Source organism: Herpailurus yagouaroundi, unplaced genomic scaffold (genome assembly GCF_014898765.1).
Source record: "Herpailurus yagouaroundi ecotype Mexico unplaced genomic scaffold, PumYag 162551, whole genome shotgun sequence".
NCBI classification, from domain to species: Eukaryota; Metazoa; Chordata; class Mammalia; order Carnivora; family Felidae; genus Herpailurus; species Herpailurus yagouaroundi.
Window position 1 is genome coordinate 1 of NW_024423272.1, and position 23,204 is coordinate 23,204.

Genomic DNA, 23,204 nt, shown 5'->3' on the forward strand with positions numbered 1-23,204 from the left:
CAGCAGAACTGTCAAGTTGGCAGGTGGCTGTATAGATTTGGAGCTTGGAAGGGAGAGGCCAGGCAGGAGAGAACAGATTTGGGAGTTGTATGCACATGGCAGTGAGGCCATGGCAGTGCCTGGGGTCACCCAGGGAGAAGGTACTGAGAGGGCAGCCAAGGATCAGGCTGTGAGGAGCCCCAGCACTTAAAGGCCACTCAAAGGAAGAGGTGTGCAGAGGAGAGCCCAGAAGACCAAAGAAAAACTAGAGGAGGGCAGGCCCAGTACTTTGAACCAAGAGCTCTTCCCTTATGTTTGCCTGTCACTCCCTAGAGAAACACTCTTCCTTGCCCCAGAGGCCTGACGTCTTGCCAGAGAGGTATCCTACCTGAGGGTTCTCTGGCAAGCCTTCATTAGTTCTGGTCACTCTTGGGACTGAGCGAATGCTTCTCAGCCCAGCATTCAAGGCCTTTGGATATGGCCCCTACTAATCTCTCTAGCCTTCTCGTCTACCCTATCCTAGATTCCAAAGGCCCATCCCAGGCCCCTGCCAGCCAGCTCCTGGGTATGTGGTGCCATTCTGATTCTCAGTCTTAAATGCTTTCCCTGTACCCAGCCCCTCCATGGACTGCCTGACCCCTAAGAAGGTGCCAGCTTTCTGATCCATTGTCCCCTCCTGATTCCTTTTTTTTTTTTTTTTTTTTTTCAGTTTGTTTAGTTGTTTGAGAGAGAACGTGGATAGGGCAGGGGCAGAGAGGGAGAGAGAATCCCAAGCAGGCTCTGCGCCAGCATAGAGCCTGACATGGGGCTCAAACTCACAAACAGTGAGATCGTGATCTGAGCTGAAATCAAGTCAAGACATTTAACCAACTGAGCCAGCCACCCAGGCTCCCCATCCTGATTCCTTTCTTGACTCTTCAAGAACTAAGCTTACTCTTTGGGGTCACTACCATACCTCACCTGTCCCAGTGGGATCCCACTTGTCACACTTCGTGGCATTTACTTAATTTGCCGAGAACTAGGGATCACCTCCCCAGAGGAAGGTGATCATCAAACACAAATTTGCATGTACTTTCAGGAGGTGGGAGATCCACATTAATAACTGGGGTCCTTGAGAGCAAGGTCCATCTTACTGGTCTCTGGACAGAGGTACTTTTGACTGAAAGCGGGACTGAGCAAGTTAGAGATGAGGGTTTCTCTCATTTCAGGATCATGGTTTTGGCAGGAGACACATTGCCCATTGAGGTATACTGCCATCTCCCAGTTATGTGCGAGGACCGGAATTTGCCCTACGTCTATATCCCCTCCAAGACGGTAAGGAGCACACGACCCCCGCCCCAGTCTTGGTCAGCATTGGAACAGCGGGTGTGTGATCAGGTCTGTGGGAGCAGGCCACAGTGGGAAAGAACACAGGCTCTGGAGGCAGACTGGAATGGATCCTTGGCGCTACCGGCTCCCGGTTGAGGGACTGCACGTTGACGCTTTGCACTTCACTTTCCTTCTTGTGAGCTGGGAATCCTTGCCCTCGTGGACCATGGGAATGGAAAAGGAGGTGTGTGTGGATGTGCTGTCGACCAAGATGCAGTGCTTGTGTTAGTCCCGTTAGGCGGCTGCTGTGCTTGGGGAGGAGTGGGCATTCAAGGGGCTTGTGCAGCTGGCCTTATCCTTATACAGGGGCCGTGGCCCAGAGAGGAGGTTGGCAGGGACCAGAACACAGGTCCGGCCTAAGGAGATAGCCTCTGCTGGGCCGGAGCCCATTTGTGCTTGCTCTGTGGCAGTGTAGGCCCAGTGTTGCTGGACCTGACTCGAAAGTTGGCAGAGTTGAAATGATGGTGTCATGCAGACCGCACGGCACTTGTCTGTGGGCTGGATGAGGCCAGCAGGTCATGGGTCTTGCAACCTTTTTTCCCCTGCTCCACAGGACCTGGGGGCAGCCGCAGGCTCCAAGCGCCCCACCTGCGTGATCATGGTCAAGCCCCATGAGGAGTACCAGGAGGCTTATGACGAGTGCCTGGAGGAGGTGCAGGCCCTGCCCCCACCCATGTGAAGGACTCGGACACTTGCTCCGGAAGTGGTTGGTCTGGCAGTGGGCCAGCTGGTTGTCCTCCTGCGGCCTGTGTCTGTGCATCGCCCTGGTCCCCTGCAGCATGTCTTCTTCCCGGGCAGCTCCGCCGGCTCTTTTGTGAAGGCATAGCCGGAATGTTCCGTTGAGCATTGGTGAAGACCACTCCGAGGGTATAGTGTGGGGGAAGTAAATGCTAAGACTAAAAGGTGGTGAGTCTGTGGGTGTTTTTTTTCAGCGGCAGGTGCTGCTGGGCCAAGGAGGTGGTGGGCAGGAGGGAGTAGAAGCAGCCATTCTTGGCAGACAACCCGAAGGACTTACAGGGTGTCCCAGGCTGCTGCCAGACCCAGGCTGAGTCTGGGCCCTCCCATGGCCATGGTAGGTGGCCTCAGGATGAGGCCACTGCAGCCAACCCCATGCCCAGAGCCTGCAGCCCCTGCGCTGGGCACACCCCCATTCCTTTCTTCCTTTCCCTGCCCCTACGAGCCTGAAATGCCACTGGGAAATTTATGGAAACCATTTACCCACGTGGCACAGCAAATGTGAAAGAGGGGTATGAAGCTAGAAACAAAACCCTGGGCCACCGTTCCTACTTGGCACAATGACCCCGGTAACCCAGTCCCTTCAGACATTTCAGACTTAGGGTGCCTTCCTGCTCTCTAAGGCCCAGCACAGGGCTCCATGGGTACACACAGCGACCAAGCTCCATGTGCCCTGGGGTAAACTGAAAAGAGCTTGAGACTGAGGGTCGGATCTGGTTTAAATTCTGAGCTCTCTCCTTTATAAGCTGTGAGCCCCGTAAGTCAACTCAGTTTGTCTTCCTAACTCCCCTCGCACTGCTTCCTAGTAAGGAGAGGAAAAGACTTTATACATGTTTGTGTAAAAGCATCTTGCCTGGGGTCTGACATCACCGGGCCCTTTCACCCAGTCAGGGATGCAAAGTGGGTTCTCTCTGGGTACATTGGGCGTGCAGTGATTCCTTGTCGGTGAAGTAAGGAGAAGGCCTGTGAATATATTTGCTCAGTTATAAAACCACGGCATTCAGTTCAAACCTGACTATTTACAGTGGGAAGTGGATACATACAGTTGTGAGGCTGTACCACTGGAGCAGCAGATACAGCATGGGTGTAGCCATCAGCAACCCGGCTGAGGGCAGGATGCCAGGACTGGGAAGATGTCCGTGTTGCCTGCCAAGTCCTCTGCCTCTCTGTTGGCTGTGACTAAGTCAGTGGCAGATACAGATAGGGAAACGGCAGGAGTGCAGAGGCCAGTGTCTGCCTACCTTCATGGCCAAGGAGCCAGCTGCCTGGCACAAACTGGTTCATCTCCCTTCTTGGCCTCTGCCTGGAGTGGCACTCGGCCATTTGCGCTGAAGTGAACCACAATCCACAGACAGCAGCTACCCCCGCGTAGACAAGACCAAGGCTCAAGGGTGAAAAGCCCTTTTGCAAAGTTCCTCCCAGGCGGGTATCAGAATATGATGCGTTTCCCGTCAGCTGGGTTCTGCTCCATGGGACAGTAGGGACACTTGAGCCTGCAAAGGGAGGAGAACAAAGAGTGTCTCAGGGGCTGGCCAGCAGGAGAGCGAAAGGGAGGTGGAGTAGAACCCGGGGAACTTACTTTCCACCGTTAATGAGCTTGTTGAGCGCATCTCGAGAGATCACGTGGCCGCAGATGAGCTTGATGGGAGGGTTGGAATCTGACGTCTGCTGCCGTAGGATGGGGCAGGCAAACACCGAGTGGTACCAGCACTTCATGCCCAGTTCGATCTCGATCTGGGGGTGGGGGCACCACGGAGGGGTGAGCCCCACTTCTGGCCACGGCTGCCCTTCCTGGTGCTGCCACCAGCCCACACCTCCCCCCCGCCAGGCCTCACCGGTAACTCATCCTTGTGACTCCAGACCCCCGTGCACTGCCGCTGCTCAATCACAGCCTTGATGTTCATCAGCACCGGCAGCGCCACACAGCCAGAGGCAAAGCTGTGGAACAAAGAGCAGGGGCTGCAGTGGCCCAGACCAAGGACCCAGCGGACAAAGGCACCAGCACACTGTTGTTGGCTTGTGTCCTGGGACAGGGTTCTAAAGTGGCACATGGTCAGATTGGTCCTTGAAAATCGCGCCGGTCGCTCATAAAGTGCCACGTGTGGTTAATGTGTGTCCAACTCTAGGATCATTCTAACGCACCCCTGAGTTTGTGAACCTATGGGAGAGACAAAAGGAAGATCTAGGGGGCAGATCCCTGCTCGTCCAACTACTGGAATGTCATTGCTGTGTTAGGGACAGTGATCGGTTTGCAGGGGCCCCAGCCTGCCTGTCTCCCCTGCTCTGTTGTCATAATGCACCTCTGACTGGTTGTCTACATGGTTGTCATCACTTGGAAACGGGGGGAAGACTCAGATCTCACAGTGACTCAGGCAGGGGTGGGGAGTCGACTGGCTGGCGCCTCGGGTGCTAAATACCTATGATGCTCAGGGAAATCGTGCACTACAGAACCATCCTGAAGTGCCACTGGTGTCCCTGCTGGGAAACACTGTTCTATAACGTGAATCCTTCACCCTGGGGAGGGGAGGGGAGGGGTAGGAGACTCCACAACCAGTCTAAATAAAATGGCACCGTGACGCTATCCGTTGTGGTACAGCCTGGGGTTCTGGGGTCTGTGACGCCCTGAGCAAGTTCATTTGTGCGTCGAGCCTGTGTGTTTCCTCATCTGTAAAATGAGGATATCCACCTGCAACTCACGACCTTGGGGAGTCATGAGAACATTACTGTAAAGGAGTCTTCCAAGGGAAAAGTCTCAATACATGTTACTCAGCCACTTTGAAATCTCCCTGAAGGGACGTGGTTTGAGATATGAGGTTGAGAGGACAGGCTGCAGGGGGTCTTGTGATAATTCAGGGGTGAGGTGCAGGCAAGACAGAGACCTCATTCCAAAGACCTTACAGAAGGGGAACGTTGACCCTGCCCCTGACCTTGCAGTGACATCAGGCCACAACTCTTCCTGATCTCAGCTTCTCCACCTGTAAGAACAGGTAACTCCTACCTGGAGGAATGACTGAAAGAGCCAGTTTAGGTTTGAGAGAACCAAGCACCATCCCTGGCACATGACTGGCCTCGGCAAACTGTTTCCCTGGAAACCCTCCCGCTGGCGCTGCCCCCACAGGGCTGCCTGTACCTGACGCTGAGGGGTGACTCCACCGAGAGCCCCAGCAGGGAACAGGCATCCCGGGTAAAGGTCTCGCAGATCTCTGCCCAGTGGCTGTTGTCCAGAAGGTGGCAGTAGGGCGACTTCTCCAAGCCCAGCCGCAGGTACACCAGACTGCCCATCATCACCTGGATTTCTACAAGGTGAGCAGGGCACAGGTTGGTGCACGGGCTGGGGAGCAGGGCACAGATCTGGGTGCACGGGCTGGAGAGCAGACTGAGCCCCGCAGTGCCCAGGGCCCTGAACAGGCTGAGGGGGCGATGAGATGCCCTCGGGCAAAACCAGTTTTCCCTAAAGTCCCATGTGGAGGCGGAGTCTCTTCATGTGTGGGGCAAAGAAGCATCCTCGCAAGGCAATCAGGAGAGTGTGACTTCGCTGCCCATCCTTTCAAGTGCACGATGAAGAGGGAGTCTCCCTCACGTTTCTCTTACCCCAACACTAGCTACTCTCCCTGTTAAAAAAACTTCCAGGTGGTATCTAGATTTATTAACAGTGCCTGGTTTTCATAATTTCACAAATAAAATGTGAGGTGATAAGTAGATAGAAACAGAGCTAAAGAAAAAAGGGACCAATGGTAGGGATGGTTACTAGCAGGGAACATCTGGAAAGTGAGGCTCAAATGACTAAGGTGTGGAAACGCTGGTGTGACAGAAGGTTCATGAAGAAAGCTGTGGAGGACGTGCCGGGAAGGAGTGGGATTCTCCTAGGTGGGAGGCCTATATTGAGGCCAGGCAGCATGAGGGCGTGCGTGTCCCGGGCACACACAGACCCGCCCTGCTGAGTGTGGGTGTGGCACAGAGCAGGTGTCAGGGACCAGAGTGGTCTGAGATGATGGCAGAGGTAGATGCAGAGGAAGAGCCTTGAGTTCGGAGTTCACCTCGGAGACAGTGAGGGAGCGGTCAGAGTTCTCACGCTGGGGAACGGCATCCTGGTTACATGCAGCCCCTCAGGTGGGGCAGGGACCAGCAGCCCAACAGCCTGACCCATGCTGACACCTGCCGGGGTCCAGCAGCACCCCCCTGGCACCCTGAGCGCGTACCTCGCTGGTGCAGCCGTGCAAATGGCTGAAAGTGCCGGGCATAGCTGAGGGCCTCTAGCTGCTTCTCGGGGCCGCTTGCCAGGAGCCGGATGAAGTGCAGTCGGTGCAGCTTGAACTCCAGGGAACTGTTGAGCTCGAGCAGGCGCTGCCTGTGGGAGATGGCCCACCTGGGAAAAAAGGGAGCCGGTGGGGTACGAGAGGGGTCCTGGGAGAGCTGGGACTGAGGTGGGCTTCAAAAGCCTAAGTGAGGCCCATGACACAGGGCTGGAGTCATGTCAAGTACACTGGGTGACACGGAGACCACAGACATGCCCTGTGCCCCTCTGGCCCATCTAAGGACTAACTTACTCCAACGCCGGCCCTAGGTCTTGTTCGTGCAGAGCTTCCAGGATTCGATTCAGCTCCAGGAAGGGTTGCTTAAAGTCCAAGTCCACATTCAGGGTGGATTCCTGTGGGGGGAGAGCGCAGTCCCATCGCTGGACATTCAGTTCAGAACATTTCAGTTCTATAAGGCTGAGCGTTACATGCTGGCCTCCCAGGGCGCAGACTACACACCCGCCCCAGCCCCAGGGTCTGAGACCTGCGTGGAATAGCATGGTGAGAGCATTGTTCCTCTTCAGGCCTCTTGATTACATTAGGGAAAGCATCCTTTTACTGTTTGTGTGTTTTTAACACCTAACAAGTGCTACTTTGTCGTTTCACTAACCTGTCTATTTAAGAAAGGGCTATTGGGCCTCAACTCAGAACACTGGCAGGCAACCAGCTCTAGCTAGAAGTTCTGACTTCATGACTTCACTTTCCATCATATATATGTTTAGAGCTACCTTCTATTTAGGCAGGGGAAATGATTTCCTTTCTAAAACGAACTTCTGTAAAGAATAACAGGAACCTGACATAAAGACAACTATCAAGCGGGAGCAGAACGGGCAGGTGCCAGCACCGTCCAGGCCAGGCCGTTACCTGACACAGCTCCTCGGCAACACTGAGCATGCCCTGCTGGTACAGGTGCTCCACGATGGCCATCTGTAGGATCTGCTGCTGCTTCTCCCGTGAGTCCCACACTGCGTCGGAGACGACACCACAGATCTCAGAGTCAAAGTTCTGACGAGGACAAGAGACAGGGCTCGGTGACTCAGCATCCGTGCTGCTCACGCTCACTTTCCCACCTCCCACCGAGCCCGACACACTAGCTCCAGGGCATCCCCACCCCCAGCCCAGGGATGCCCGCAGGCTCACCCTGTCGATGGCTTTGCCCACTCGAGAGACGCTGCTGTGAATGTCCTTGTGGTCCGAAGCCAGTTTCTGCACAGTGTCTTTGATCTTCCGGCAGCACTGGGACATCACCAGGGAGAGGGTGGCAGAGAGAGGGGTCCCCTGGAGGGCTGCAGGGAAATACCGGCAGTGAGGCAGGACACAGAGGAGCACACCTTGTCCCTGCTTCCTCTAAACACCAGCCTGGAGGCCCGGGAGGAAGCCCTGAACTCCCGAGTAAAGATCTCAGCTTCTGTCCCACGTCCTGCCACTTTGTAACTGCATGCCTTGGAGCTGGTCAAGTGGGCCAAGTGGGTTCATCTCTCGGTTCATTTCCTCACCTGTAAAATGGTGTGACAATGCCAGCCCTGTACGCTGCTGTGAAATGTAGATGATTTGGGACTTCCTGTGGGTAAGCCCTTAATTTTAGCTCATTTAATCCTCACCACCGTGCTCTGCAGTGGGCACTATGAATATCCCGTCCTGTAGCTGAGGAAGCTGAGGCAGGAGCTTGCCAGGCGACAACAATGACAGATGTAAAACCACCACCACACCTGAGGGCTCTTTATGGTCTTGTGTAAGATACCACATGTGAGAAGGCTTTGAACAACAAGGCACTATCCCTGTGTTCGTGCCTTTTATCAACCCAGAGGATACTGCCAGGGAAGCTCAAGGATATTTCTGGCTCACGCCCCCAGGCCTGCAATGGTTTTCAGACCCCTCCTCCAGCCCAGCATCGATGCGCCTTCTTTAGGCAGCAGCACCTTGGGTCAGGGAAAGAAACAAGACCCAAGAAGGTCGGGGAGTGTCTCAACTCCAAGACCAGACGCCCTGGAAGATAGATGCATTCTGCTAAGATGCTGAACAATCACGATGGGAACTGGAGCTTCTGGAGCACTGTGACTACCTCAGAGGAGCAGTGCTCCAAGTATGAAGCCAGCATACACTGAGCGGATCACGTGAGCACCTGGACGCAGCTGAGCCTGGACATTTCAGTGACCCAAGTCCATAAATCCAGTCTTCCCGACCCCCGCCTGTTGGTTTAAGCTGGTCTGAGCTGAGTTTCTGTCACTTGTTTTTGGTTTCTGTTTGTTTTTGAGAGAGACAGTGTGTGTGTGAGCAGGGGAGGGACAGAGAGAGAGGGGATGAAATCCCAAGCAAGCTCCACACTGCCCGATGAGTAGCTCAAACTCACAAACCGTGAGATCATGACCTGAGCCAAAGTCAAGAGTCGGACCCTCAACCCACTGAGCCACCCCAGCACCCCCAGGGTTGTCACCTGTAACTGAATGTATCCTGACAAATACAGACAGGAGGCAGTGGATGGGCCACCCTCCTATGCTGGGGAGATGGGGCAGGACTGCATTCCACTCTGACATCAGTGCCACCTGCCCCAACCCCAGCTTGCCACTCATCTCTCATATTCTGCTCCATTCAGGTCACAGAGGGCCACACTCTGCACATTCCCTGGCCACATTCCTGTTAGGACAAAGCAACAGCTTTCAGGAAACCAAACCCTTTTTGTGTTTTTTTAAAGTAAGCTCTAGGCCCAACGTGGGGCTTGAACTCACGATCCCAAGATCGAGAGTCACATGCTCTACCAACTGAGCCAGCAAGGTGCCCCAAAACCAAAGCCTTTTAACCTGAAATCCCCAAATCTTCCCTGCCCAAGGACCCACGGACAACTACGAGCCCTGACAAATCCCCATCTGAGAAAACACAGTCTCCGTGTAAAGACGCTACGGCAGCCATCACCATCTGTTAACCAACAGCACAGTGTACAAGAGTTTCAGACCCACAGAAGGAAACCATTCTACTGCACACAGTTAACATGCCATCAAAGTCAAGGGCATTTGTTATAGCATGGCACAACCATATGATGGAATGGGAAGCCAAAAGGTACAAGGATGAGGTAGAATTCTATGTACTAATACAGAACATTCCCCAAAACAAACTAGGAAAGCAAGGTACAGGAAAGCATGTACTTTATTCTACCCTTTTTGCGTTTGGAAAAAAAAAAAAAAGAGGGGGAATAGACACACATGCCACCTATATGGGCACCCAGATGCTGTCTAGAAGGGCACCTGAGAAACCAGGGACAGGGCTTGACTTGGGAGAGAAGCACACAGACACTGGGAATCAAGGGTGAAAGGGAGACTCACTTTTCACTGTAAGCTTTTCTGACCTTAGTCTTTTTCCATGTGCATGCTTTCTTTAAAAAAAAAAAAAAAGATAAAAAGAAAACAAACTCTATACATTTGTTTTTCTCAGTGCTACTAGTGTAGCAACTCTGAAAATACTTTCTATGTACCACAGAAATCAAGCAGATGAGAAATTTATTGATGTTGTTCGGAGTCAGGCTTCTCACGGATGCAGAAAAGAGATTTGGCTATGGATGGGGGAAGCCTAGGAAGAACCCTGGATATTGGATTGAAATCAGAGGTATCCGCACAAACCCATGGCCTGCAACATACAAATATCTGTCTGCTAAAAAAACAGATACAACCCCTCAGTAACAACCCAGATCTTGCTTTCCAACTACCATTTTCCACCAAAAGAACCAGTCTCCTTGTAGAAAGAAATTACTGATTCCAGGAACTATCTTATTGTGTAGCCCAAGAAAAAATAAACTAGACTTTGTCAATATTAAAAATTTTATGCTTCGGGGGTGCCTGGGTGGCTTAGTCGGTAAAGCATCAGACTTCAGCTCAGGTCATGATCTCATGGTTCAGGAGTTCTAGCCCCGTGTCAGGCTCTGTGCTGACAGCTCAGAGCCTGGAGCCTGCTTCAGATTCTGTCTCCCTCTCTCTCTGCCCCTCCCCTACTCATGCTCTGTCTCTCTGTCAAAAATAAAAACATTAACAAAAAAATTTTTTTTTTAAATTTTATGCTTCAAGGCACCTGGGTGGCTCAGTCAGTTAAGTGTCTGACTTTGGCTCAGGTCATGACCTCACAGTTCATGGGTTCGAGCCCTGCATTGGGCTGTGCTGACAGCTCAGAGCCTGCAGCCTGCTTTGTATTTTGCCTCCCTCTCTCTCTGCCCCTCCCCCTCTGTCTCTGTCTCTCTCAAAAGTAAATAAACATAAAAAAAATTTTATGCTTCAAAGGATACTATCAAAAAAGTGAAAAGACATGACAGGTGCCTGGGTGGCTCAGTCAGTTAAGCTTTAAATTTTTTTTATGTTTATTTTTGAGAGAGACAGAGACAGAGTGCAATTGGGGGAGGGGGGGGCGGAAGGCGGTGTGCAGGTGTGCAGAGAGAGAGGGAGACACAGAATCCAAAGCAGGCTCCAGGCTCTGAGCTGTCAGTACAGAGCCCAACGTGGGGCTCGAACTCGTTAACCACAAGATCATGACCTGAGCCAAAGCTGGGCGCTCAACCAACTGAGCCACCCAAGCACCCCTCAGTCAGTTAAGCTTTAGACTCTCGATTTAGGCTCAGGTCATGATTTCATGGTTCATGAGATTGAGCCCTGCGTTGGGCTCTGCAATGACTGTGTGGGGCCTGCTTGGGATTCTCTCTCCCCCTTTCTCTCTGCCCCTCTCCCCCACTCTCTTTCAAAATAAATGAATAAACTTAAATATATATATATGTGTGTGTGTGTGTGTGTGTGTACACACACACACACACACACACACACACACACACACACACACACATATATCCACTAAGAGTCTACTATTAACATATAGGGGCGCCTGGATGGCTCAGTCAGTTGGGTGTCCGACTTCGGCTCACCATTTGTGAGTTCGAGCCCCACATCAGGCTCTCTACTGACAGCTCAGAGCCTGGAGCCTGCTTCGGATTCTGTGTCTGCTTCTCTCTCTGCCCCTCCCCCCACTCACACTCTGTCTCTCTCAAAAATAAAATAAAAACATAAAAAAAATTGTTTTAAGAATATATAAAGAACTTGTACAACTCAACAATAAAGAGAGCCAATTTAAAAATGGGAAACAATTAAGTAGACATTTCTCTAATGAAGATAAATGTTCAAGAAGCACATGAAAAGATGCTCAGCATCATGAGTCAGTAGGGAAATGCAAAGCAAAACCACAGTAAGATATCACTTCATACTCACTAGGATGGCCATAATCAAAAAAAACAGGTAAAAGTAAGTATTGATGAAGATAGGAGGAAATTGGAACCCACATACATTGCTGGTGGGAAGGCAAAATGTTGCAGCTACCTTTGGAAAACAGTCTGCCAGTTCCTCAAAAAGTTAACAGAGAGTTGCCACATGACCCAGCATAGAAAAAAAAATGCAAGTACTGATTAATACTGTAACGTGTCTGAGCCTTGAAAACATTATGCTAAGTGAAAGAAGCCAGACATAAAGGCCACATACTGTAGGAATGCATTTGTACGAAGTATCTTGGATAGGTAATCCATGGAGACAAAGTAGGTAAGTGGCTGCAGGATGTGAAAGAAGGGGAGAAATGGAGTGATTGTTGGTGGGTAGGATTCGTTTTTGGGGTGATGAAAATTCTGAAATTAGATAGTGGTAGTGATGGTACAGCCATGTAAATACACTAACAACCACTGAATTGCACACTTTAAAAGAATGAAACTTAAGGGGCACCTGAGTGGCTCAGTTAAGCGTCTGACTTTGGCTCAGGTCATGTCATGTTTTTTGAGTTCGAGCCCCATGTCAGGCTCTGTGCTGACACCTCAGAGCCTGGAGCCTGCTTCGAATTCTGTGTCTCCTTCTCTCTCTGCTCCTCCCTGTTCACACTCTGTCTCTCTCTCAAAAAATAAACAAAAAATGTTTAAAAAAAAAAAAAAAGAATGAAACTTAAACTACAGCTCAATTAAAAAAAAAAGGACATAGGAATTGGGTGACCTCTGGTCAAATCTAAGACAATTTAAGCATCAAAATAAATAGTAACAGTAATGGATTATAGCCCATCGAATAAAATAAGAATCTATGAGGTGTGAGCTAATAAATAAATAAATAAATAAATAAACAAACAAACAAACAAATAAATAAGTAAGTAAGTAAGTAAGGGAAAAAGGAAAGCTGAATGCCAATGAATACAGTGGACTCTTGAGCAACACAGGACTTAAAGGCGCTGACCCCATGCAGTCAAAAATCTGTGTATAATATTTGTTTTTAATTTTTTATTAAAAAAATGTTTTTAATGTTTATTTTTGAGACAGAGAAAGAGCACAAGCAGGGGAGGGGCAGAGAGAGAGGGAGACACAGAATCTGAATCAGGCCCCAGGCTCTAAGCTGTCAGCACAGAGCCTGATGAAGGGCTTGAACTCATGGACCGCAAGATCATGCCCTGAGCCGAAGGTGGACGCTCAACTGACTGAGCCACCCAGGAGCCCCATTTAATTTTGTATTTTAGAGAGACAGAGTGCACAAGTGGGAGACAGGGGAGGGGGAGGAGGAGGAGAGAGAGAGAGAGAGAGAGAGAGAGAGAGAGAGAATCCCAAGCAGGCTCCTCACCATAAGCGCAGAGCCAAATGTGGGGCTCAAACTCACAAACTGTGAGATCATGACCTGAACCAAGATCAAGAATCAGATGCTTAACTGACTGAGCCACCCAGGCACCCACCCCCCTTTTAAAAAGTTTATTTGAAGGTTTATAGCTTTAACTTTTTTTTTTTTTTTTTTTTAGTTTTTCTTTTTCTTAGTGTTTATTTTTGAGGTGGGGGGTGGGCAGACAGAGGGGGACAGAGGATCTGAAGTGGGCTCTGGACTGATAGCAGCCAGCCCAATGTGGGGCTCAAACTTACAAATCACAAGAGCATGACCCAAACAGAAGTCAGACACTCAACCAACTGAGCCACCCAGGTGACCCATCTCTTTTTTTTTCCCCCAGGAATAGAATTTAGTGATTCACCACTTACATATAACACCCAGTGCTCATTCCAACAAGTGTCCTCCTTAATGCCCCTTGCCCATTTAGCCCATTTTTTAAAAAAATTTTTAATTAATCTCTGTGCCCAATGTGGGGCTCAAAGTCATGACTCCAAGATCAACAGTCGCATGCTCTATCCCCTGAACCAGCCAGGCAGCCCTAACTTTTGATTCCCCCAAAACTTAACTACAAATAGCTTACTGTTAACTGGAAGCCTTATCAATAACATAAACAGTCAATTGACACATATTTTGTATGTCAGGCATTGTGTACTGTATTTTTATTTTATTTATTTATTTATTTATTTATTTATTTTCAACGTTTATTTATTTTTGGGACAGAGAGAGACAGAGCATGAACGGGGGAGGGGCAGAGAGAGAGGGAGACACAGAATCGGAAACAGGCTCCAGGCTCTGAGCCATCAGCCCAGAGCCCGACGCGGGGCTCGAACTCACGGACCGCGAGATCGTGACCTGGCTGAAGTCGGATGCTTAACCGACTGCGCCACCCAGGCGCCCCAGGTGGACCCTTCTTAACCAAGTAATCAAAGTTCACATCACCAATCATGGAACAAGCTGACACCTTGTACCTCCAGATATGATGCACTGAGAACCATACTGCTTCTAAAGTACTGCTACCCAAGATGTAAAATCTGACTGAGGAGGAAACAGCAGACAAGTCCAAACCAAGAGATATTCTGCAAGACCATTAGCCTTAGTGTTTCAAAAAAATTTTTGTAACATTTAGTATTTTTGAGAGACAGAGAGAAACAGAGCAAGAGCAGGGCAGGGGCAGAGAGAGAGGGAGACACAGAATCTGAAGCAGGCACCAGTCTCTGAGCTATCAGTACAGAGCCCGTTGGGGGGCTTGAACCCATGAACCACGAGATGATGACCTGAGCCGAAGTCGGACAGACAACTTAACCGACTGAGCCATCAAGGTGCCCCTAGCCTTAATTCTTCAAAAATGTCAAATGTCCTGAAAGACAAAGACCAAGTAAAAGAAATGTCCCAGGTTTAAAAAACCAAAGATTATGGGGTGCCTGGGTGGCTCAGTCGGATAAGTGTCCAACTTCGGCTCAGGTCATGGATTGCATGGTTTGTGGGTTCAAGCCCCCTGTCGGGCTCTGTGCTGACAGCTCAGGGCCTGGAGCCTGCTTCGGATTCTATATCTCCCTCTCTCTCTGCCCCTCCCCCACTTGTGCTTTGTCTCCCTCTCTCTCTCTCTCTCAAAAATAAATAACATTAAATTAAAATTTAATTAATAAATTTTAATAAATTTATAAATAAATTTATAAATAAATTTAATAAAATTAAAACATAAAATTAAAAAAGAAAAAACAAAGATGAGACATGGGAAACAATGTAGTGCATGATCCTGGAATGGGGAATAAAATTAAAAGGTTTTATGAAAACCATCGGACAATGATAAAATCAAAGTATGAGCTGAATTCATTAGGCCATCACATTGTATTAATATTTAACTTATTGATTTTAATAATTACACTGTACTTATGTAAAAGAATACCCTTGACCTTAGGAAATACACACTGAAAGTTTAGGGGCCAAGTGGTTTGAGATCTGCAACTTACTTTCAAATGGTGAAAAAGTAAGAGTATGCAAGAGAAGTGATAAAGCAAATCTGGCAATCATATCCACAGTTTGTAAATTTGGATGAAGAGTATATATGAGTTCTTTATACTATTCCTGGAACTTTTCTGTGAATTTGAAACTACCCCAAAATGTCTTTTTTTTGAAAGAAGAAAGCAAGTGGGGGAGGTAGAGAGTGACAGAGAGAATCAAGCAGGCTCTGCGCCCAGCACGGAGCCCCACACATGGCCTGATCGCATGACCCTGAGATCATGACCTGAGCCGAAATCAAGATTTGGACACTTAACTGACTGAGCCACCCAGGCACCCCTAAATTAGTAACTTCTGTTGGGACTTTTGAAATAGCTCAGAATGACTTCCATTATCCTTCAAGGAGGCCTAGGGATCCATGTACTGACGTCCACAAACCATCATCCTTCTAGAAGCCTGTCACCAAGCACCCCTGGGGTCTCCTAGGCTCCCCCCCGGAGGCAGACATGGGGCTCTCACGGGGGACACCCACCTGCATTGGCCAGCTCAGCCCGCAGCTGGCCCACGTAGTGTAACAGCTCCTCCAGGCTCTGCTCACAGTGCTGCCCGTAGGTCAGAAACTTCTGCAGGACCTTGTCCACCTCTCTCTCCACACTCGCACACTGCTCCATGGTGGCCTCTGCCTGTGGGCGGAAGGGGTCTGCTGCATCAGGCCCCACCTGGGCTGGGGGGGGGGGGCGTGGTAGGGAGGGCTCCCAGATCCCCCTCGCCACACCCATGTCATTTATCAATGCTCAGAAATTCCCAGCTTCAAATAGGAGTCCACAGCGCCCATCACTCCAGCCAGGGGGCCCTGTGGGGGGGTCCAGGCAAGCATAAGGACAGGTTTTCTGAATCATGGTGACAAAATTACTGTTTTCAACTCTTTTCATTCTATAATCCTTGTTCATCTCTTTTTTCTTTTAAATTTTAATGTTTATTTACTTTTGAGACACACACACACACACACACACACACACACACACACACACACACAGAATCCCCAACAGGCTCCAGGCTCTGAGCTGTCAGCATAGACCCCGACGTGGGGCTCAAACCCACGGACTGCAAGATCATGGCCTGAAGCCAAAGTCAGCCACTCAACTGACTGAGCCACCCAGGTGCCCCTTTGTTCATCTCTTTTTAATCAGAAGAAAGAGCAGGACTCCCAGAGCCTTCAGCAGACAATACTATCTAGTAGAAATACATACAGAGGCTGCCTATTTTCATATTTCATGTATTTTTATATATTCATCATAAGTGCCTTCTCTTTGGCTAGTGGACTTGGTTTTCCACATACCACAGTGATAGAAGCCACAAAGGCAGTCCTCGAATGGCTGATAACTGAAAATGCAGCCTAAAGAACAACTGTCCACCACTTGGGCCTGATGAGCTTTGCCTCAGCAAAGCATATTCAGCAGCCCTTGCTGCTCACCCACAGACAGGCAGCCTGTGTCCAGCCAGCCTGAACCCTTGCTCCCTCCAGGCTCCATGCTGCTTCTGCTCCCGGGCATGCTATTAGCCCTCAGTCGTCACTGCTTGAGAAGCTGGCTCATCCTTTCTGAGGCAGCTCAGAGATCACCTCCTCCAGCAGCCATCCCTAGCTTACTGCTGCTCGGCTCCCGCAACTCCCACATGGCCCCCTTGAATTTCAGTTTGGATCACCAGATAATGTGAGATATTTGAGTAAACTGGGTATTTGAGGGCCTGCCTCCCCCATTGGACTAGAACATCTCTCATCTTCTTCCCTCCCTTCTCATTATACCATTAAAAGAAAGCTGACTTTTCTTATACCACCACCAAGGTGTCTTCCTCAGTCCCTTCCACCCTGGGCCCACAACTCCCCTCTATTCCAGAGCAGCTTTTGATGCTGACCACATGGATAGTCCTCAAAATGTCAGTGACAGAGTTCCCTCCCTATCGTTCCATCCAATGGATTTGAAAGGAAAGGGCTCTCTTGAATGTTCAAATCTAGCCAGCTGTCCATTCTCTCAAAGAAGGGTCCAGAGTAACACACAAGAATCCCATGGCTGAGGGGACCGTCGGGATGCTCCCGGTTTCACGAGACTCCCCATTCACACCAGCAGTGCCAGCCCTGGCCTCATCATCTTGGCCCAGCCTGTAGCCCCCTCCTTCGCAGACAAGGGATGAGTGATGGGGAAATGGCAACCAGGGCCTAGAGATGTGGTTTTGCCTTCTATCCTTATGGCTGATGTCATCACACTAGAATTTGTAATCATAATTGTGATGTACAGAGGTCATGCCTCCCTCCTCATGCCCCCTGGGCAAATACCCTACAACTGAATATGAGCCATATGGGCAAAATATACCAGGGACTCCTGTCTGAAATAGTAATAATTATTATTACTCCTACTAATAATGTTTCATAGGGGCTTAACATGTGCCAGGCACTGTTCTAGCGACTTTGCGTGCATTAACTAATTTAGTGTTTGTTTTTTTTTTTAATTTTTTTTTTCAACGCTTATTTATTTTTGGGACAGAGAGAGACAGAGCATGAACGGGGGAGGGGCAGAGAGAGAGGGAGACACAGAATCGGAAACAGGCTCCAGGCTCTGAGCCATCAGCCCAGAGCCCGATGCAGGGCTCGAACTCACGGACCGCGAGATCGTGACCTGGCTGAAGTCGGACGCTTAACCGACTGCGCCACCCAGGCGCCCCTAGTTTTTTTTTTTTTTTTATGTTTATTTATTTATTTTGAGGGGGGGCAGGGGCAGAGAGAGAGAATGCTAAGCAGCCTCTGCACTGTTAGCCAGAACCCAACACAGGGCTCAATCTCACAACCATGAGATCATAACCTGAGCCAAAATCAAGGGTCAGACACTTAAGCAATTGAGCCACCCAGGCGCCCCGGATTTAATTCTTATCAAAACACCATGAAGTAGGTCTAGTTATTAGATCCATTTTACAGATGACAGAAGATTAAATAACTTGCCCAAGGTCATGAAGCTAAGAAAGGGGAGGACCTGGTAAGTGAAGCCAGGCAGTCTGGCTCCAGAGCCCTTCTCTGAAGCACTTCACATCACACTTAAACCAGCTTAAACAGGCCGCCATCTCACCAGGAGAGGGAAGCAGCCAGTATCTGTGGCTGGAATGAGTGCACAGCAATGATTAATGACACCAAGCAACAGAAAACCAACCACACAGCCTGTGAGATGATCAACTAGGAAAGATGGCACCACAAAAGAATGTTTGCCAAGAGTTGGGGAACCAACTAGGATCACAATCTACCAAAAACAAATATAGCTCAAGAAAGGTCAGGACCTCACCAAGGTCAAACAAGTCTAACCCTGTGGGACACCAACCGAGGCCAGGATTATCTAAGGGAAGCCCAAGTCAACCTCTCGAAATTGTATCAAAAAGCTGAGGGAGGAGTTGGGTACAAGGATTTTCACCCCAGCACTGTGTGTTGTGGCAGGAAGTGGAAGACAATCTAGGAGCCACGATGAGAGGCATTGGAGGGGGGAGGCGCTGATAAGTCAAGGAAGTAAAATACGGGAGATGCATCTATGGAAACCTGGTTAGCATTTAGAAGCCACCTCAGAGATACTCACAGGATCATCAATAAAATCCCAAAGACACAGCCCTGAAGGGGAAAAAAGAAACAAGGAACTCTAGGCAGAATACCATTTATGTAAATTAAAAATCTATGGGGACGCCTGGGTGGCGGAGTCGGTTGAGCATTGAGCGTCTGACTTCGGCTCAGGTCATGATCTCACAGCTTGTGAGTTCAAGCCCCATGTCAGGCTCTGTGCTGACAGCTCAGAGCCTGGAGCCTGCTTCAGATTGTGTCTCCCTCTCTCTCCGCCCCTAACCCACTCACATTCTGTCTCTGTCTTTCTCAAAAACAAATAAACATTAAAAAAATTTTTTTTTTTTTTAAATCTATGCGTACAACCAAGGACACAGGCAAATAAAAGGATTTACACTAAACATAGCAGGGTGGTTTCCTGTGGGCGGAGGTTGGGGGGAGAAGGAAGGAAAGGGGATAAAAGGGAATACATAAATAAATACAAAAGAGATAGAGGTCCTGCCTGAACCAGTTAAATGTATAACGAAGTGAGGAGTCTGATGAACTCAGTAAAATCTAAAATAAAATAAATAAGCCAGGAAAACAGAACTGCATGCAAGTATTCTACCCAAAAGCCCAGGAGGCTAATTCAGTGTGTCCACGGTGAGCCACTCTGCCTCAACCACAGTCGGTCATGTTCACCAGGCACTAGGATGGATGAGTGTGAGTTTGTCTTTGACAAGCTTCATGATGAATCCAGTGGAATTTCATGTCCATTTCCAGCCCTCCTCCCCAAGGTCTCACATGTACAGAAACGATCCACTAGGACGATCCCTTCAAACAACACATCAGACCCTGTCACCCCTTGACTCAACACTGCCTGGCTTGACGCACAAGCCGTGTGTAGTTACACATTCGCTTCCTTTGCACAAGCTACTCCTGTGTCCAGAGTGCCCTGTGCACTCCTCTGTATGGAGGCTGCAAGAAGCAGTTTAATCACCAGCTCCCCACAAGGCCCTCGACGAAATCCCCCCTGGTGTCTCCTTCTGGTTCGCAAACCTCTGTGGAAGACACCCATTCCACACTCCTCTGAGTCCTCAGCACTGTGGCACAGTAACTGCCTCTTTACAGGTCTCCTACTAGACTGTGAGCTGCTCAGGGCTGGAGGCCAATCTTGTCCTCTTTCTCCCCTCAGCACCCAGCCCAGGGCCTGGTCCACAGTGGCTGTTCAGTGAATTCTTGCTGATTAAATGGCGCATCCATCTCCTAACCGTTGGGCTAGGGGACCTGAGCTTGAACCTGCAGGGGGGTGGACAGGAAGACACATGAATAAAGTATTAAAATCCCCACTAAGGCATGCATGGGTTTTGTCCCCAGTCAATCTTCAGCATCCTGAAACAGAAGGGCCCCCTTCTGAGGCAAAAGGGAAGAAGGGAAGCTTATGCAAAACACAGAAAGGTCCCCTTTGCCATTTGACACAGAACTGGACAGCCTTGGGGCACCGGGGTTGAGCGTCTGACTTTGGTTCAGGTCATGATCTCACAGTTTGTGGGTTCGAGCCCCGCATCTCACTCTGTGCTGACATCGCAGAGCCTGCTTCAGATCCTCTGTACCCCCTCTTTCTGCACCTCCCCCGCTCACTCGCTCTCTCTCTCAAAAATAAAAAAAAACAAACATTAAAAAAAAAATGCCTAGGACAGGACAGCTTCCATTGACCCAACTCTTACACTTCTGCACCCCTCACTTCTATCCAGTCTCCACCCTGCCCACCAGTCCTCTGCTTAAAACCCAACAGATCCCTACTGTACTCAGAATAAAATCCCCTCCTTTTTTTTAGTTTATTTATTTCTTTTAGTAACCTCTACACCCAACACGGAGCTCAAATTCACCACCCTGAGATCAAGAGTCACATGCTCCTCTGAGCCAGCCAGGTGCCTCCCACCTCCTTTTTATGGCCCACGAGGCTCTATGTGAGCTGACTTCCAACCATCCCTCCTTGCTCAGCTACCACTCTCCCCTTCACTGCCCATACTCCAACCATACCAGCCTCCTTTCTGTCCTTGACTACAATGAGTTTATTTCTGTCTCAGGGCCTGTGACTGGCTGTTCCCTCTGCCTGATACACTCTTCCCCCAAATCTTCCCATGACTGGCTCCTTGTCAGGGTCCAATGTCAACATCGTCTCTTCAGAGGTGCTCTCCTACATCACAGTATCTAATGTTGACCCTTCTGTTCCACCCCCACTCCAGACACCCTATCTTATCACCCCGTTCCTTCTCTTCATTATACATCCCTAGTTGAAGTTTCAAATCTTTCGTCATCAGCCAAAACTGGAGGACAAAGCCCACCATTTGCAACTCCTAAGCTGTAACTCCTACTAGGAATTTCGCCTGCATTAACGTGCAAATGACTGGCACACTCCTACTCATCCTTCAGAAGACCCTGATTGAAAGCCCCGTCTGGCCCCCTCGGGTTACCTCAGACCCGGCCGGGTCGCACTAGAACGGGTCCTCTCAGTTCGAGGGACTCCCCTGGCAGAGGCGGCTCCTCCAGGGTCCTGTGAGTCCGTGGGACTCCAGCTGCTCCGGGCCGACGACTGGGGAGAAAACAAGCCAACAGGCAGGCTGGGGCGGGCGCCTGAGGGGCTGCGGAGAAGGCCCAGAGCCTGGGAGCGCGGCGGAGCTCCCGTCCCCCGCGCCCCCGTTGGCCGGCCCGGCGCCCCTTGACCTGGGCCCGCACCTCACCGCCCGGAAGCCAGCCGGTTCTCACCTCTTCCCACAGCCGGAGCCCTGGCTTCCGGCGCCTCTGTCATCGGAACCGGAAGTCTCGGCGGTTGCTGGGTTGGGCCGGACCCGCCCACTCGCGGCCTCGCGGAGGGGTGGCCGTCCCTGGAGCCCAGCTTTGGGCCGGAGCACCGGGCTTTCCCCTCCCGCACTCCAAGAGTGGAGTCGCCCGCAGGAGGTGCCTTGCCGCCGGAAGCCGCGCCTCCACCCGTCCGGCGGTCGCCTCTGGGCTTCACCCGGCGTCCGCAACCGCCTGCAGAGCTGCGACCCTCCCAGTCGGCAGAAAGGAATCGTGCCGACCGCTTGCCCCCCCGGCGGGGCTTGCGTGTGCCTGGTCGGCCCGACTTCTCCACCCGGGTCGCAGCGGCCCAACTCGGCTCTCGGAAGCCCCAATCCCAGAACAACTGTGCCTCCCGGGCTCCTTGCCTTTCGCCTTCCTTCAAAGGGAGGACAATACCGAACAGCATAGTGCATGTTAGGGGTGCAGGAGTTAAACTTTCCTGATGTAGTTCCTTGGTGCTCTTTATGAAACATCAAGCGATGTTTAAATTTTCTTTTTTCTGCCCAGCCTCGCTGGTCCCCTAAGCTTGTACTTGATATACCCACTGGGTATTCAACAGAAGGATTCTGCTGGTGGCGGGGGTCCCAGCCCCTGTCTGGCTGCCCTCTGAGAACGCCCCCCTTGAGGGGCGGGGAGTGGGGTGAGGAACAGATGGGGGTTGCAAAATGGCCCTAAGGAGGAAGGGTAAGGGTTAGGAAGGGAGAGGCGACCTAGGCCAGGACGGAATTCACGATACTCCCCAGACCCCCTTCCTACACAGGGGAGGGGCAGAGAAGCCCCCCATTTCCTCCGCAGGCCTCAGGGATTTGGACTAGAAACAGCCCAAGAAAAAAGACTCTTATCTCTTGTTTCCGTGATTTCCTGCTCCCTTTTGGGGCTAGTCTCATTCCAGAGCAACCTCCCCTCCAACCCTCCAGGCCTCCTTTCCACCTCCACCCACCCCCAAATGCTCTTGCGCAATCTTGTTTTCGGTATAGCGTTTGCACAATCCAGTTGTGTTTTTTTTTTTTTTTTAATTTTTTTTTCAACGTTTATTTATTTTTGGGACAGAGAGAGACAGAGCATGAACGGGGGAGGGGCAGAGAGAGAGGGAGACACAGAATCGGAAACAGGCTCCAGGCTCTGAGCCATCAGCCCAGAGCCTGACGCGGGGCTGGAACTCCCGGACCGCGAGATCGTGACCTGGTTGAAGTCGGACGCTTAACCGACTGCGCCACCCAGGCGCCCCAGTTGTGTTTTCTTGATAGCATTTGACTTGAAATTGTCTTGTGTGTTTATTCGTTTATTCTGTCTTCCGGCCCCTAACACATACCCTTTAGGATAAAAGGTCCTTTGGAGTAAGGACTCTAGACTCATCACTGCTGTATCCTCAACACCACGTTCTTGGGACACAGTAAGTGCTCAAAAATACTCCGAGGTAGCCAATATCCTCTACTCCTGAAGGAGGAAAGGCAGCTCCAAAACCTTATGACACACACAGGGAAGAGGGCAGTCCACAGTCCCCCGCGGGAGCGTCGTCGGAGCATCCTGGAGAGCCTTGTCTGTGCACCTTAAGTCTGGGTGGTCCTGGCCAACTGGGGGGCCGCGGGGGCGGAGAGTTCGGTCAACCCTGCCTGGGGCCACGGGCTGGGCTGAAGCCGCCTCCAAGTCAGCAGGACCTCACAGACCTTCCCTAACGCCCCAGGCTTCCTCACTTCCTCTGGGGGAGCCTTTGCTTGCCTCACAGTCCAGGTGGGCGGGAGTAAAACCTGCCTTCTCCAAGGGCTTTGAATGTCCCGCGCGCGCACCCGAGCACACGTTTTTTGTGTCTCT

General features: G+C 50.5%; 2 protein-coding genes across 7 annotated transcripts; one reads left to right on the forward strand and one right to left on the reverse strand.

Moving 5' to 3' along the window:
• The first annotated feature begins 1,148 nt into the window (after positions 1 to 1,148).
• LOC121026832 (H/ACA ribonucleoprotein complex subunit 2) lies at positions 1,149 to 2,253 on the forward strand. Its single transcript, XM_040469641.1, has 2 exons — positions 1,149 to 1,293; positions 1,901 to 2,253. The coding sequence occupies exons 1-2, from the start codon at positions 1,192 to 1,194 to the stop codon at positions 2,024 to 2,026; spliced, it is 228 nt and encodes a 75-aa protein (XP_040325575.1). The 5' UTR covers positions 1,149 to 1,191; the 3' UTR covers positions 2,027 to 2,253.
• A 780-nt stretch (positions 2,254 to 3,033) lies between these two features.
• On the reverse strand, positions 3,034 to 21,399 carry LOC121026831 (E3 ubiquitin-protein transferase RMND5B). Of its 6 annotated transcripts, none has more exons than XM_040469637.1 (10): positions 21,318 to 21,399; positions 21,026 to 21,144; positions 15,513 to 15,663; positions 7,242 to 7,663; positions 6,630 to 6,730; positions 6,282 to 6,448; positions 5,213 to 5,378; positions 3,918 to 4,020; positions 3,662 to 3,816; positions 3,034 to 3,575 (listed from the first exon to the last, which is right to left on the reverse strand). In XM_040469637.1, the coding sequence occupies exons 3-10, from the start codon at positions 15,649 to 15,651 to the stop codon at positions 3,512 to 3,514; spliced, it is 1,317 nt and encodes a 438-aa protein (XP_040325571.1). In that variant the 5' UTR covers positions 15,652 to 15,663; positions 21,026 to 21,144; positions 21,318 to 21,399; the 3' UTR covers positions 3,034 to 3,511. The 6 variants fall into 6 exon arrangements, with proteins under 6 accessions (XP_040325571.1, XP_040325572.1, XP_040325570.1 ...); XM_040469638.1 differs by lacking the exon at positions 21,318 to 21,399 and having other exon boundaries at positions 7,242 to 7,382; positions 7,518 to 7,663; positions 21,026 to 21,311; XM_040469636.1 differs by lacking the exon at positions 21,318 to 21,399 and adding an exon at positions 19,608 to 19,847 and having other exon boundaries at positions 21,026 to 21,311.
• Between the last annotated feature and the right edge of the window lie 1,805 nt (positions 21,400 to 23,204).

Excerpts from the sequence above, each read along its gene's own strand:
- LOC121026832 (XM_040469641.1), top strand. The coding sequence starts at position 1,192 with ATGGTTTTGGCAGGAGACACATTGCCCATTGAGGTATACTGCCATCTC. Across the intron at positions 1,294-1,900 it reads TCTATATCCCCTCCAAGACG|GACCTGGGGGCAGCCGCAGG; the intron begins GTAAGGAGCACA and ends CCTGCTCCACAG.
- LOC121026831 (XM_040469637.1), bottom strand. The coding sequence starts at position 15,651 with ATGGAGCAGTGTGCGAGTGTGGAGAGAGAGGTGGACAAGGTCCTGCAG. Across the intron at positions 4,021-5,212 it reads GAGTCACCCCTCAGCGTCAG|CTTTGCCTCTGGCTGTGTGG; the intron begins GTACAGGCAGCC and ends TTTGTTCCACAG. Across the intron at positions 3,576-3,661 it reads AAGCTCATTAACGGTGGAAA|GCTCAAGTGTCCCTACTGTC; the intron begins GTAAGTTCCCCG and ends CTCCCTTTGCAG.